The sequence below is a fragment of the Hippopotamus amphibius genome, chromosome 9 (genome assembly GCF_030028045.1).
Source record: "Hippopotamus amphibius kiboko isolate mHipAmp2 chromosome 9, mHipAmp2.hap2, whole genome shotgun sequence".
Lineage (NCBI taxonomy): Eukaryota > Metazoa > Chordata > Mammalia > Artiodactyla > Hippopotamidae > Hippopotamus > Hippopotamus amphibius.
In genome coordinates, this window is record NC_080194.1 from 84,789,579 (window position 1) to 84,805,376 (window position 15,798).

At 35.4% G+C, this 15,798-nt stretch overlaps 1 protein-coding gene across 1 annotated transcript; it reads left to right on the forward strand.

The window, feature by feature from the left end:
• Positions 1–8,511: 8,511 nt before the first annotated feature.
• LOC130860928 (olfactory receptor 145-like) lies at positions 8,512–12,701 on the forward strand. The gene is made up of 2 exons (XM_057749460.1): positions 8,512–9,424; positions 12,541–12,701. Exons 1-2 carry the CDS (start codon positions 8,512–8,514, stop codon positions 12,699–12,701), a joined length of 1,074 nt encoding a protein of 357 aa, XP_057605443.1.
• Positions 12,702–15,798: the final 3,097 nt, after the last annotated feature.

Consider the following 15,798-nt stretch of genomic DNA (forward strand, 5'->3'; position numbering starts at 1 on the left):
TTAGAAACAGTATCTTTGTGTGTGTGAGTTACAGGACAGTGAGATTTTGAGTGTTTAATTTTCGTGACAGATTTCTTATCATATTTTTTCCTAATATCTTTTTTTCCCTAGTATTATAAAGAAATTTGTCTTCTCTGAATAGTTTATTTCCATTTTTATATATAAGTATTCTTTTCTCATCACTGTTTCCACAATATCATTTCTACCTTTTTCCTGCTTAGTAATAACATTAAATAATAAATATAATCACTCTTTGTTTTCATTCTCATTTTGAAAATATTTTCCCCACTGGGAAAAGATGAATGGTCGCCTAATAATGGAATTAGGTAACTAGAGTGAAATGTATCATTGGGGATGTTTTTATCTGTCACTTGTCATAAGAAAGATGAATAAGATACTTTGTTCTGCTCTTTATCTTTCCATATTCCAATTGGCAAGAGTATGTATTCTGTAAATACCAGAGATTGAAGGTTCCATAAAGACTATTAAGAATAATCCATCTGCAAAAAAAAAAAAAAAAAAAAAAAAAAGAATAATCCATCTGCAAATGTTTGGCATCAAGCTTCTTTCAGGAAAGAGTTTCATTTTTTACCTTTGTAGGTCAAATTGACACTTAGCAGGTCATTAAAATATATGTTTTGCATTGATGGGAAAGTGAAGCAAAGAATGGTTAATGACTTACATAAAGTCACACAGCTTTATAGAGAAAAACTGCGGACTAAATACTTAGCCTTCTGATGTAAAGTCTGTTATTCCCTATTCTTCAGTATACTCTGTACCCTATTGATTCCATTATTCTGTTTCAGTGAGCATGGAATATGAGAAAACATTTCTGACAGAAAGTTGACTGCCCTTTTTCCAGAATGATACATGAATTTCTCTCAAGCTGGGTATTCCTTTTTAGCAAAACAGCTATTGTCTTTTTTTTTTGGCCAGAAAGAGAAGAACTTTTGGGCTTGTGTATTGTAGAGATGATTTACTCAAATAGGGAAATTACTGTTTCTGCAAAATTAAAAAGCTGAATTTGGAATGTTTGCAAGTGTTTGTTCAGTGAACAGGGCATGAGAGGTAAAGATGCTCAGAAACGTAATTATGTCAGGTCTCAAGGAGGCATATTGTCAATAACAAAGATGTCCCAGTGCAGGGAGCGGTCATGAGATTTAGGAGCCTCATTTCATTCTGAAACGGCTTCCTGTTTTGTAGAGTATTGTAAATACATTTCACTGTTCATAATTTTTTAATAAAACTACTTGCATAATGACCACACATTAGTAGTGTTTTGGAGAATGAAAGTGGAAGAGCTGTGGCCTCATTGGGGGAAGTAGGTAGAGAGATGGCATCAGTTACAGGAGATAAATACTGAGGAGTAATTGCCTCAAGAAAGGAAGACATAATTTATGCAGAAAAGTGTTGGATAATGAAAACCCTTCCCTATGACTCACTCCTTGTGGAAGGCCCTAGAAATACTATGGAGATCACAGGATTTCCCTGGATAGGATGAAGCTCAAGTTATTTAATATTTAAAATGTTAAACCATCAGGGCTGGATGACCTTGGAACAACTGGATTATTTATATTTTTATTGGGTTCTATGTGCTACATCCATATGGATTCCTAGGTGCAAAAACATCACATTGCAGCTGGGAGAATAATGACAAAGTGAAAAAAATATATGGTGAATAAACCAAGCTGTTATAAAGGATGTAGGATTATTTTTTTAAAGCAAAAAAGTACTACTTTAAAAATCCTTAATATGCTGTATCGGTGACAATGTAAATATTTTCTAAGCTATTTTAAATAATATTCATTATTTAAGAATTTAATATTCAGGATTATTTTCTTAGTCTCCAGTAAGTACTTCTGTATTTTGAAACTTGGCAAAAATGGTTTTTGACTTGTTTGTTTTTAGATGTTTGGCATAGCTAAATCCTTGGCTAATGTTTTTAAATGACCACTCATATTCCATCCCCTGACTGTAATATGAGCATGATTGATTTTCACTTAGCAAGTTCTATGTATATAAAACAGTTGCTCTTGTTTAGAGCTTTGTTTCTTTGTTTGCTTTTTTAAACTAGTGTTCACCTGCATAAACTTGTTTTTTGGATGAAAACAAAATGTGTATCCAAAACAAACGACTATAACTGAGCCATTTGCAAAACTTTGTAGACATTGCAGAGCTTCATCTACTTTCTTATGTATTTTATAACAATTTGAGGTTTCCCAAGAGTGAGTTCAGTCTGGTCCCTAATCTTTCATTTTGTCAGCCTCAAAATTAAAATGAAATCTGTTCATTTATGTAACAAGCTATGCTTTGAAATTAATAATTTTTATCTTTGACTTGCAAAAGTAAGTTAAAATTATTACTTTTTGTATTAGTTTGTAATAATTAAATGTTGTAACATTTTAAAAGAGGCAGCTTAGCTGAATATTAAGCAACTTAAGCACTTAGCAATGGAACTATGTATCTCCCTATTTGGATTTCTTTTAAGGGGAGGGGAATCATGTCAGGTATTTTACTTGCACAACATTGTTATCCTTAGTAGTTTCTGCTTTTTCTTGAGTTAAAATTAGTGGCTCTGAGGGTTCTGAGGGAAGCTATGGTTCTATTGAAGGTGTCACAGCTGAGAGTCAATCTGGTAAGCCCTGAGTTTCCCCTGTGCCCAATTTAGGACAGAGATTTCTCTAAGTTGCTGTGAAATCTTCAAGTCTCCCAGAATAATAGAGATAATCCTCTTACTTTAGGACCAGAAAAAAGCTTCCCCAATTGCATCCTAAATGTGTTTAATGTAATTTGTTTTACGTAAACTTTCTCTGCTGTTGTTGACTGGGATCAGGTTTGGAATGATCGTGGTTGTGGTGCACTGTGGTTGTGGGCTGGGGAAAGGGAGTTTGAGTTTGTATCCCTGTAATTACTGAACCCCAGCTGTATGAAACTCCATCCTCCACTCTTCTTTAATGGCCTTTCTCTACACACACACACACACACACACACACACACACACAGAGTCTTCACATCTTTCATTTTGTGAGATAACTGCCTACCATGAATTGTATGCAACCCATCATTAATCTTTGCAAGCACAACCAGGTAGATGATCCTTCCAGCTCTTGAGTGAAAGGAATGAGATGAAAGTACTTAATGAATTTAGCAATATTAAATAAACAGTTATTGTATTGGTCATTCCTTTGTTTATTTAAAATAAAACAAAAACCTTTTTTACCCACTAAGTCATTGGCAATTTGTGGCAATGTGCTGTATGTGAGAAACTTAATAAGGCAATGTAAGAGACTGATAGAAAGGTAGATTTTCATAATGCAACATTCACGTGGACAGATTCCAAAATTGGTCACTTATTGTCAACATTATTACTAAAAATTAATTATGTCAGCAAATGTTCATGTTTTGGACAGAAGTGGTGTTTTTCTAAGTCTGGAACATTTGGTTTTCCCTCAAGCATTGGGACATGTCACTTTATATTTAGCATGGCGTGAGATGAATTATTTGGCTTATATGTATATGTTGTACAAAATATCCACCTTTAAACATGAAAAGCTCACTTAGTGGAGAAGTTTTACAGTTAGTGCAGTGATTTCCCCTCTTCCTCAGTGAGTGGGAGGCTGTTGGAATCACCTGGGCTGTTTAAAGTCTCTCTTTGACATAGAGTGGAATAGACCCTCTTCAAATATTAATATAGAAAATGCACAGGGTGTTAGAATTGCTCTTAGGGGTTGTGTTGTAGTTTTCTCTGCACTGTCACATCTCTCTGTCTATGTGTTTCTCAAGGGATAACTTTGAGGTAAGTGAGGAAGAGGATCCTAGTTCCCATCTTATAGGTGATGAAACTGATTCTCAGAGATGATCATGGTTTGTTCCAACTCACAATTAATAAGTGGTAGAGCTGAGACTAGATCTTAGGTGTTTTGAATCTATATCTCACAGGACTTTTTAAAAAAATTGTTATAAAAATTTAATGTACTTTAAAAAATCAGTGAAATATGAACAATTTTAGCCAGTAAAAATGGCTCTGAACAATAATAAGAGAAAAATACTCAAATAAGAAAAATCTTTAGAAACTATCTTTCATATTTCATATTTCATCACTATTGCCTAACTGAGAATGTTTGAATATAGTCTTATATGGTATAGGCTATACAATAAATAAAAACACATAAAGGATAAAGGTAGTCTATCGTACTTATTATTATAGGTGCTTACAAAGCCCTAGGGTCAGCTCAACTGTAAGTTCTTATTTTCAACATCTTACCAAATTTTCACATCAGTGATATTTGATAGGCACTAGCATGATGAGCCCAGTGCGGCAGAGACTGCTAGCTATTAGGTTGAGACAACATGGTGAGACCTAGAGGGTATCATGGTAAGTGAATTACATCAGGCAGAGAAGAGAAATATTGTATGATTTCACTTTTATGTGAATTCTACAACAAGCAGATAAACAATCATAATGAAGCAGAAAGTGAGTTGCAGATACAGAGAACAAACAGATTGTTGCCAGAGCAGAGGGAGAGGGGAAATTAGAGAAATAGGTGACAAAGATTGAGGTACAAACTTCCAGTTACAACACAAATGAGTGATAAGTGCACAGTGTGGGGAATAGTGTGGATAATGATATAACTTTCTGTGGTTACATATAGTATCTAGACGTATTGTGGTGATTATTTTGAAATGGATAGAAATACTGGATCGCTATGTTTTGTACCAGGAAGTAATGTAGTGTTGTCTGTCAATTATATTTTAAAAACAAGCAAGCAAACATATAGAAAAAGAGATCATCCTTGTGATTACCAGTGGCAGTGTGTAGGGGAAGAGGGAATTGGATGATGGTTGTCATGGATTGGCAGGCCCTCTTTCTTCTTGTTTATGTTTATTTTGTGTTTAAGAAATACAGTCACGTTAGTCAGACATCAATATATCATAACTCCCACTGAAGACTTTATTGTGTATAATCAGACTTTCTTTGAGATGGAGACCTAGGGCTGGTACAAGGATAGCCTTGAAAAGAACCTACTGTCTTTTTTTTTTTTTTTAATGTCATAAGCATTTGTGAAGTTTCCTGGTGGGTATTCTAACCTCAATTCATACAATTTCATAATTTTCTCTTTACCTTAGATTCCTTTCCAAAATGTTACATCATATATATACCTTTGCTTATCTCATTTAGTTAGAATAGTAGTTTCAAATAGTATACAATACATTGGGAAGATTCTAAACTAGAGATAGAGAGCTAAGGAGATGTTTCAAAGAAATTTTCAATTAAAATTTCAATGGTGTAATCTTAATTTTCATTCATCAGAAATTCAGTGCCTAGTGTTCTCTTCCATCTCTCCCTTTTAGGGGTTGCCATGCTAAAAACAAACAAACAAAAAATTCCCATAATTGTGGTAGCACAACTCATTGTTTTGTGTGTGGAGGCAGTTCTTTGTTGGAGCATTTTGAAGACACATTTTTGAGAGTTTCATGCTTTTCTAATAAGAGAACGCTTTTTATTATAGAATGATATTCTTCTCCCTCATTCCCCTAAATATATGTAATGTGTATAGACTCATATAGTATATATTCACACACAAACGTGTATTTCTAAAATGGGTAAAATCTCCCAAGACAATTGAGTGGTCTCTGAAAAGTAAATATTCTCCAACTTTCTTTTTTATGTATTTGAGAAAGTTAAAGTTTGTATAATACTTAATGTGTGTAAAATACCTCAATCAATCAAAATAGTACTTTCATGGCTTCTCATCAAAGATAACTGTGACTCAATTTCTTCTTTAGTTTTAACCAAGACTTAATCATAGTTTGAGAATTATATCTTTACTACATAGCTTCAGTTTTCAAGCAGATAATGGAGAACCACTGAAGGTTCTTGAACTAGAGAGGGACAGAGCTATGATATCAGACCTTATTCTAGCAGCAGTGTCCATGGCTCAATAAGAGGGTGTATGTGGGGAAATGCTAGAATAATAATTAGGGGTCACTGTAGTTCAACATAACAGTATTTCAGTTTAAAAAGCCAGTTGTGTGGTGGCTGAGGGACATGGGAGGAGGTCATCATGGTTGCACATGCTGTGACTTAGTGAAAGAAATTTTGAATATATTCTGAAGGCTCTTAGACAAAAATAACATGATTTTCAGTGATATTTATTGAATTCTTTCTATGTGCTCTGCATTGTTCTTAGATCCAGGATCCAAGTTGTTAACAAGAGAGAATAAATGTTTGTCTTTATAGAATTTAAAGTTTATAGAGAAATAGTTATTAAGGAGAAAATGTCTGGTGAATAATATGATAGAGAATCTACCGGAATTTATGACAACATGAATAATGGCAGCTGACATTTACTGACTATCATATGCCAGGCACTGTCCCAACCATTTTATTTAGTTTTTTTTTTTCATTTAAGTAACATAACAGCATAATGAAAGAGATGCTGTTTTGTCCATTCTTATTTTACAGAAATGAACCAAGAGATTAAGTAACTTGTTCAAAGTGTTGTAGTTTGTAAGAGTGGAAGAAGGAAGGTAGGATTCACAACACTCTAACTCGATAGCCCCTACTCTTTTCTATGATGAGAAGAAATTGATAAGCTCAGTTACTGAAATGTTACAGAAAATGACCCAGCAGGAGAGTCAGGTAGAAATTTCCAGTAAGTGTTTAAAAGCATAAACTATAGAAGGGATATACAACATTGCAAATTATTTCAGAGTTACCCCAGAGAGAGAACAAGTGAAATGAGTTACTGCAACATTTGAAAAATTTCAGATAAAGAAATAAAGAAATCTGGAAGTAGGACTCTTATGGAAATATGTCCATTTAGGAGATGGGAATAAAGAGGGAATGAAGCAATGTAGTAGCTTTCCCTTCAAAGCGGAAGAGAATGAGGATATAGGAATTTACTTTGGATCTACCTGAGGGATAGACAATTCCGAGAGTAAAGCGAAAATAAGTAAAAGAATACGTTGGTAAGCACTGGGATATATAATTTCATTATTCCCCTTTATACATATAATCTACCCCCTAGGGAAGAGACTGAACAAGCTTCTAGCCTGTTTTTATCCAATTACATCATTACACTCATATTAAATCTTCTGTGTCTAATCAAGTAGCAAGTGTGAAAATGAAAGGCTGTATTTTCCTCTGCTACTTGAAAGGGCTGAAAATAATCAGAGATTATAGTAGTTCAGAAAGATTTCCAGGGCATAGGTGAATTAAAGTCTAGATTGTCTCCTCTTAAAAGTCAAAGGAATCAAACATCAAGAACCTGAAATTACATTTCCAGTACCAACAGGATAAAGACCGAGGATAAGGGAGATAGCCCTGAAGTTTTCTGATCAAAGTAGGGTGAATATCTGAATTCAATTTACAATACTGTGTTCCTTGTTTTGAGATGAAAGTCCAAGGACCTAACAGATGCCCATTCTTTCTCGTTTTGTGCAGATCTGAGACTCAAGTGAAACTGGTGGAAAAATCTGTTGGAGAGGAATCAGAAACTGTTTAGAGACATTAGGGGGCTTAAAGGATATATCAGTCAGGAAGTTTCCTCTAAGTAGGTGGAACTGTCACTCTTCTACTTTTGTGGGGTTTTTTTTTTTTAGATTTATTTATTATTTATTATTTATTTATTTATTTATTTATCTACCCATTTTTAGCTGCATTCGGTCTTCTTTGCTGTGCACAGACTTTCTCTACTTGTGGCAATTGGAGGCTACTCTTCATTGTGGTGTGCAGGCTTCTCAATCTGGTGGCTTCTCTTGTTGTGGAGCATGGGTTCTAGGCTCCCAGGCTTCAGTAACTGTGGTGGGCAGGCTCAGTACTTATGGCTCACAGGCTCTAGTGCAGGCTCAGTAGTTGTGGCATAAGGGCTTAGTTGCTCCTCGCCATGTGGGATCTTCCCAGACCAGGATTCAAACCTGTCTCCCTTGCATTGGCAGGTGGATTCCTAACCACTGTACCACCAGGGAAATCCCTACCTTTATGACTTTTATTCTGAGACATGGGGAGTAACTTAACTTCTCATAGATTCTGGTCCCCTCATCTTGGATTAGAAACAATGCTCTTGGTTCCTACCACATTAGGTCTAATCTGCATTAGAGGAGAGCACAAGGTTGCAAGGATCACTATCTCTAATTTTACTGGTGAGGGAAGAGTTCAAGTGAATGAGGAAATGTTGAGATGAGAGTAGAACAATTGTCCTAAACCATCCCTCTTCTCCTTTGGTTTTTCCAGCTGGTATGTTTGCATTGGCAGCACTGGCCTTCCTTCTGGCTATGTTTGTGATGCTCTTTGCTATATTTAGCTTATAAAAGTATAATAAAGGGCAAGTCCACATTACTCTGTATTGTGAGACAATGGTAAAGTCAGATTCTCTGGGACCAGATTGGTATAGTGTTAGGCATTCACAGTGTATATTCTCTTTTGTAGGATGAGCCACTATGGGAAGAGCTGACTTTTTCCCTAATGGAATACTTTTCTGCTATATCCACAGATTCCCTTAGAGAAGAATGGCTCTTGGAAATAACTCTTTCTTGACTGAATTCATTCTTTTGGGATTAACAGACCAACCAGATCTCCAACTTCCCCTGTTCTTCCTGTTTCTAGGAATGTATATGGTCACTGTGATGGGAAATTTGGGCTTGATAATTCTAATTGTGCTAAATTCACATCTACATACCCCCATGTACTTTTTCCTCTTTAACTTGTCCTACGTGGATCTCTGCTATTCTTCTGTGTTTACACCCAAAATGCTGATTAACTTCATATCAAAGAACATTATTTCTTACATGGGGTGCATGACCCAGCTCTACTTTTTCAGTTTTTTTGTCATTTCTGAAATCCATGTGCTGACATCAATGGCCTATGATCGCTATGTGGCCATCTGTAAGCCACTTTTGTATAACATTGTCATGTCTCCTAAAGTGTGTTCCAGCCTTATGCTTGGTTCATACTTGATGGCATTTTCTGGTGCCATGGCTCACACTGGATGCATGCTGAGACTGACCTTCTGTGATGCCAGCATCATCAACCATTATCTCTGTGACATCCTCCCTCTGCTCCAGCTCTCCTGCACAAGTACCTACATCAATGAGCTGGTAGTTTTCATCGTGGTGGGTATCAATATCACTGTGCCCAGTCTCACCATCTTTATCTCCTATGGTCTCATTTTCTCCAACATCCTCCACATCTGCTCCACAGAGGGCAAGTCCAAAGCCTTCAGCACCTGTAGTTCCCACATAATTGCTGTTTCTCTGTTCTTTGGATCAGGTGCATTTATGTATCTCAAACCATCTTCTGCTGGGTCTCTGGATGAGAGAAAAATCTCTTCTCTTTTTTACACCAATGTGGTTGCCATGATGAATCCCTTAATCTATAGCTTGAGAAATAAAGATGTGAAAATTGCTTTGAGAAAAACTGTAAGTAGGATACATTTTTTTTATTAGAATCAGTGTCTCTTTGTGCAGGTAGTCACAGGATAGGTAGATTCTCTTTTCAATTTTGATAATTTTTTTAGCAGTCTCCTTATCTTATTTCTTTCTCATCATGTTGAAGGAAATTTGTGACTTACCTCAATTTATTTATACTTATTACATAGGAAGTCTATCCTTATTCACCATTTGCACAGTTTCCTTTCCTCATGAGTTCCCATTTATTAATACTATGAAGAAAGACATTTATTATCTCTGGTTTTTTTGTTTTTTGTTTTTGTAGTAGTTTGAACTTATCCTTCCCTGTGAAAATAGAAGACTGGTCTACAGATGATCAAATCAGGGAACTTTAGGGTGACATATTGTCACTGGGGATTTTTATCTGCCCATTGCCATTAGAAGCATGAATCATACAATGTTTTCGCATCTTTCCAGCCTTCATTGAGCAAGAATATATTTCCTTTAATTTCTAAGGTGGAAGATTTCATAATGAGTGTTAAGTATAACCCACTTTGCCTCTGTAGGCACTATGCATTGTGCTTCCTTTGTTACCTGCATACAACAGATTGTCAAAATAGAATCATTATATGTATGAGTAAAGCTCAGAGCAGTTAATGATTTATTTACAGTCATATATGTTTTTAATGAAAAAATCTGCAGTAAATTTAGCTTTCTGAATTCAAGTGTACTAATCTCCTTAATATACTTTGTTTCTATGTTATATAAATAAACATGGCACAAGAAAGAGAATATTTTAATTTGTAAGCTGACTGTGCTTTGTTCCAGGGTGGTACATGAATATCTCAGGGTTGGTATTGCTTTTCTGTTTCTTAGGTTGTTTTTTTTATTTTTCAGAATACAGTTTGTTGGGTTTTGCTGTTGTTATTTATGGGAAAGAGGATGCCTCTTGGGCTAGTATACTGCAGAGATGAGTGGTCAAGTAAGAATGTTTCTTCTTTCACAAAATTAAAAAAAATAATTTTTGGAATGCTTGCAAGAGTTTGTAATTCAGAGAACAGGGCATGGGAGAGAAAGGAGCCCAGACTCCCGACATGAGGCCAGACCTCAGCAGACACATGGCCAATAAATGAGGTCGCCTGTGGAGTGTGGTCATGGGGATTACGAACTACATTTTAATCTGGATATTTTCCTGTTCCATCTAGAAAAGTACATATATCCAGTCCATCAAGTTTGCCTAAACATATAATGCACAGTGACCATCCATTAGTAGTGTTTTGGGGAATGAAGGTGGACAAGCTGTGGCTACAACTGGCGAAAACCAGGTAGAAAGAGTACACTTTGTCAGGAGATAAAATGGTGAATTAAGGCTCAAATTAGAAAGAAGGGATCTAGAAAGAAAAATGATGGAAAACAAAAGCCTATATTTATGAGTCTTGTCTTTTTTCTGGAAGGCCCTAGAGATATTATGGGGGGTACAGGATTTGTCTGTATAGGATAAAAATTTAAGCTGTTTTATATTAGAAAAAAATTTAAATCCACCAGCCTCCATCCCTTTGGTATAACCTGGGCCCAACTAAATCACTCTTGCTTTTATTGGATTCTACATGCTACCTCTTTATTGATTCTCAGGTGTAAAATTCTCAATCTGTGGTTAGAACTATGATAATTTGAAAGAAAACATTTAGTGAATAAATCAAGTTGTGACAATGTCTTTTCTGGAATAGGATATTGGATTATTTTGATTTTTCTTTTTAATATCTTAATATTATCTATTTATTTATTTATTTATTTATTTTAGTGGTAGAATTTCAAATATACTAGTATTTGCATTAAATGTAAATGCAGTTGGTATTCTAGTAAAAAGATAAAGACTTTCAGACTGTATAAAATATGCTTTTTGATACATTAATGGCACAAAATTAGAGGAAAACAAACAAAAGAATGAAGATATGCTATGCAAATATTAAAACATTAAACAGATGAGGGGCAGAATCTAGTTCTTCAGCAACTTTCCAATAGCTAATGTAAACTATTACATGCCAAAATAAATCTAAGACTCTAAACCTGCTCAATATTTTTTCCAAAAGAATATTCCTCTAAATAAAATATCCTAATATAAATATAGTCAATCTTATTTTGTTTCCCAGAGAGATAATCTTTTCTCAATATCTCCCCATGCATGATAGAGGTAGAAGCAGTCTTAAAGTCAAAAAAATGACTATGAGGGAAACCATTCATCAGAGGAAACTCTCAAAGGAACAGTAGTATTTCTCCTTGGCCAGTAATATATTATTAGGAAGTTACACAGGGTGTGGAGAAAGAGATGCAGTATTTGACCTGCTTTTGACAGCTTCCTAATGTCAACAGGTGAGTGTGTGGGGAAACACGCACTCCCAACTGCTGTTAGGAATACACGTGACTTGGAGGATTCTTGGCCCTATTTGGTAGATGGATTACCATTTACCAATATCCAGTTTATCCTTCCTGTGGGAAAATTATCCTTCTTTCCCCCTTGAAGCCAGTGATAGTCATAGGACTTGCTGCGGACAATGAAATACGAGCAGAAATGATGTGTGTCACTTCTTGGCTTTAAAAGCAAATGTAAGCTATAGTCGATTCTCATTATTTACAGTAGTTCTGTTCTATAAAGTCTCTATGAATAGTGAAAGAGCAAATCCTAAGTCATTGCTTTTAGGAGAAATACATGGATAGGTTCCTTTCTATCAACTGAACAATGCAACTAATAATACATGCTTTTTATATGTTTCTGCTTAAAGAAAAATTATTGAATATATATTTCTTACAAATAATTAATTAAATGCAATATTTCTTCATAGTAAAACAGTAGTTAAAAAGGTTTCTTTTTCTTTTTGCTCCTGGACGTGACTGTAAATAGCTTATTTTTCAGCCTTGCAACAATACTATCCACTATTTTTTTAATTGGTTGTTCTCTCATGAACCCACAAATTTAACTATTTTTCATTTTTCCTATAGCTTTAGATGTTATATATAGTTTGAATCTTAATACTGTAGATGCTACTTTAGCCCTTTCTGGAGCAGCCTCACATGCAGATAGGCAAATCTCCTCTTCCTTTTCCTGGATGTACTATATTGTTGATTCAGTAACACCAAACTCGCAGCCAACAGGCCTTAATAAAGTTTATCAAACACATTATTTTCTCCAGAAGGCACATCACAGCCTTCTTATGCTTAGGAACATTAGACAGCACTTCAACACTATGCTTGGGGCCATTTTAAAAAGCAAAATCACTAACAACAAATCACAAAACATGAAAAAGTGGCACTAAGTAGACCACAGTAAATGCTACTTGTTTATAGTATGAGAGCTGAAACAAGGGGGCACTGCATCACCTTGTTTGATCTCAGATGGAAACATGTACATTGGGCAACTTGAATTTTTTGCCATTCTGTGCATGCCTGTGAATGACCACACAGCCCTGTAAGTATTGTATTGGTGGTTGCTTACAAATAAATTTTAGCAAGTAGGCAAATTTCCAGACACAGAGTACAAATGGGGACCAGCTCTACAACTTTATGTTCCACACACTGGCTGCTTCATTACTCCAGGCAGTGTGGAGACCTCACTGACTGTGGATGAACATGTAGCATGAGTCAAAACTAACCTTTTGTGTTTTATGTCTCTTAAACTTTGGGACTGTTGGTTACTGCAATGTAACCTAGACTACCCTGACTTAAACACTACTTGACCTAGAAATTCCACTGCAAAATCATCTGACAAATATATTCATGTCATCTGAACTAAGACATGTGAAGAAGGGTGTAGAATATTTATAGAAGAACACACAAGAAACCAATAACTCTGATCAACTCTGATAATCAGGATTAGAGAATTGAAGTGGCCCTTTGTTTTCACTGAATATTTTTTAATTGTTTAAGATTGCATATATTGTTTTTTATAAAAAGATAAAAATAAATTTAAAAATTAATCAAATTGAAATAATGTATGTATTTTTAAAAAATTAGCCTTTAGGTTTTCCTTTAAAATTAGGAAAACATATGGTATACTAGATTGAAAATTTCTAGGAGGCTTAGAAATTATCTTTGTCAATGGATTATTTTATTGTTGGGGGGCAATTATTTCATTACAATGTGGCATTGACTCACTAATATAGGCATATTATCTAAGTAAATCATAAAGAATATTGTTCAATAGACCGACATTTCTTTGTTTTTTTTTTTCGCATCAAGTTGGACTAAAATGTAGAAAAAAGATATGTGGACTCAGGTTGTACTCAGTAAATCTATGGATACCTGTAGACAAGACAGAAAGATTATAATAATAAGGATAATGTTTTTGATAGAAAAATATGTTGAGTGAGTGTGAGGGTAGAAAAATTATGGTAGTTTTTATTTTCAGAATGTTTTCTGAAATACCGTTGTCACCTTAAATTTTCAATTAATTTAATGAATAGCTATAGTAAAATTTCTGAGGAAAAATTTATAAATGAGGTGCATTTTTATTCTGAAGAATATTTTTACAAAGAGGTAGCGTTCTCGCATTTATCAAAAGATTATGAGTCACTGTTTCTGGAATAAAATCACTTACTCCTCTGATACTTTTTGGTCATGTTCCAGTGATCTTCTAGACAGGTAAGCTGCAAAGAGTTGGTGCCCACTGATAGCAAACTAGGCTCACAATCAATGTACTGACTCCTCCAGGAAGCAGGGCTATGATGGCTTCTCAACTACTCTGCTGCCATATTCCCCTAATGATGCTTTTGGGTCCAAAATAAGAGAATAAAACTGCTGTTACTTAGAAACAAATAATAATTTGGGGTGATTAAAGTGAATGAAAATAGTTCAAATCGATCTTTCACATAAGTATTTATTTATTTTAAGCTCTTTATTGGAATATAATTGCTTTACACTACTGTACCAGCTTTTGAGGCACACCAAAGTGAATTAGCTGTATTTAAACATATATCCCCATATCACCTCCCTCCCGCAACTCCCTCCCACCCTCCCTGTTCTTGCCCTCTAAACATCACCCGTAATCGAGTTGATCTCCCTTTGTTATACAGCAACTTCCCACTAGCTATCTATTTTACAGTTGGTAGTGTATCTATGTCTATGCTACTATCTCACTTCATCCCAGCTTTTCCTTCGGCCGCCCCCCGCCCAAACCCCGTATCCCCCAGTCCATTCTCTGTATCTGCATCCTTATTCGTGCCTTGTCACTGGGTTCATCAGTACCATTTTTTCTTTCTAGATTCCATATGTATAAGTTAGCATGCACTAATTTTTTTTTCTTTCTGGCTTACTTCACTCTGTATGGCAGACTCTAGGTCTATCCACCTCATTACATATAGCTCCATTTCATTCCTTTTTATAGCTGAGTAATATTCCATTGTATATATGTGCCACATCTTTATCCATTCATCTTTTGATGGGCATTTAGGATGCTTCCATGTCCTGGCTATTGTAAAGAGTGCTGCAATGAACATTATGGTGCATGTTTCTTTTTGGATTATGGTTTTCTCTGGGTATATGCCCAGCAGTGGGATTACTGGATCATAGGGTAGTTCTATTTTTAGTTAACCTCCATATTGTTTTCCATAGTGGCTGTACCAACTTACATTCCTGCCAAAAGTGCAGAAGAGTTACTCTTTCTCCACACCCTCTCCAACATTTATTGTCTCTAGATTTTTTGATGATGACCATTCTGACCGGTGTGAAGTGATACCTCATTGTGGCTTTGACTTGCATTTCTCTAATGATTAGTGATGTTGAGCATCTTTTCATGTGTTTGTTGGCCATCTGTATGTCTTCTTCGGAGAAATGTCTATTTAGGTCTTCTGACCATTTGTGGATTGGGTTATTTGCTTTTTTGGTATTAAACTGCATGAGCTGCTTTTACATTTTGGAGCTTAATCCTTTGTCCATTGCTTCTTTGGCAAGTATTTTTTTCCCATTCTGAGGCCTGTCTTCTTGCCTTGTTTATGGTTTCTTGCTCTGTGCAAAAGCTTTTAAATTTCATTAGGTCCCATTTGTTTATTCTTGATTTTATTTCCCTGATTCTAGGAGGTGGGTCAAAAAGGATCTTGCTTTGATGTATGTCATAGAGTGTTCTGCCTATGTCTTCCTCTAGGAGTTTTATAGTGTCTGGCCTTACTTTTAGGTCTTCAATCCATCTTGAGTTTATTTTTGTGTATGATGTTAGGAAGTGTTCTCATTTCATTCTTTTACATGTTGCTGTCCAATTTTCCCAGCACCACTTATTGAAGAGGCTGTCTTTTTTCCATTGTATATTCTTGCCTGCTTTGTCAAATATAAGGTGCCCATGTGTGCTTAGGTTTACTTCTGGATTCTCTATTCTGTTCCATTGATCTACCTTTCTATTTTTGTGCCAGTTCCATACTGTCT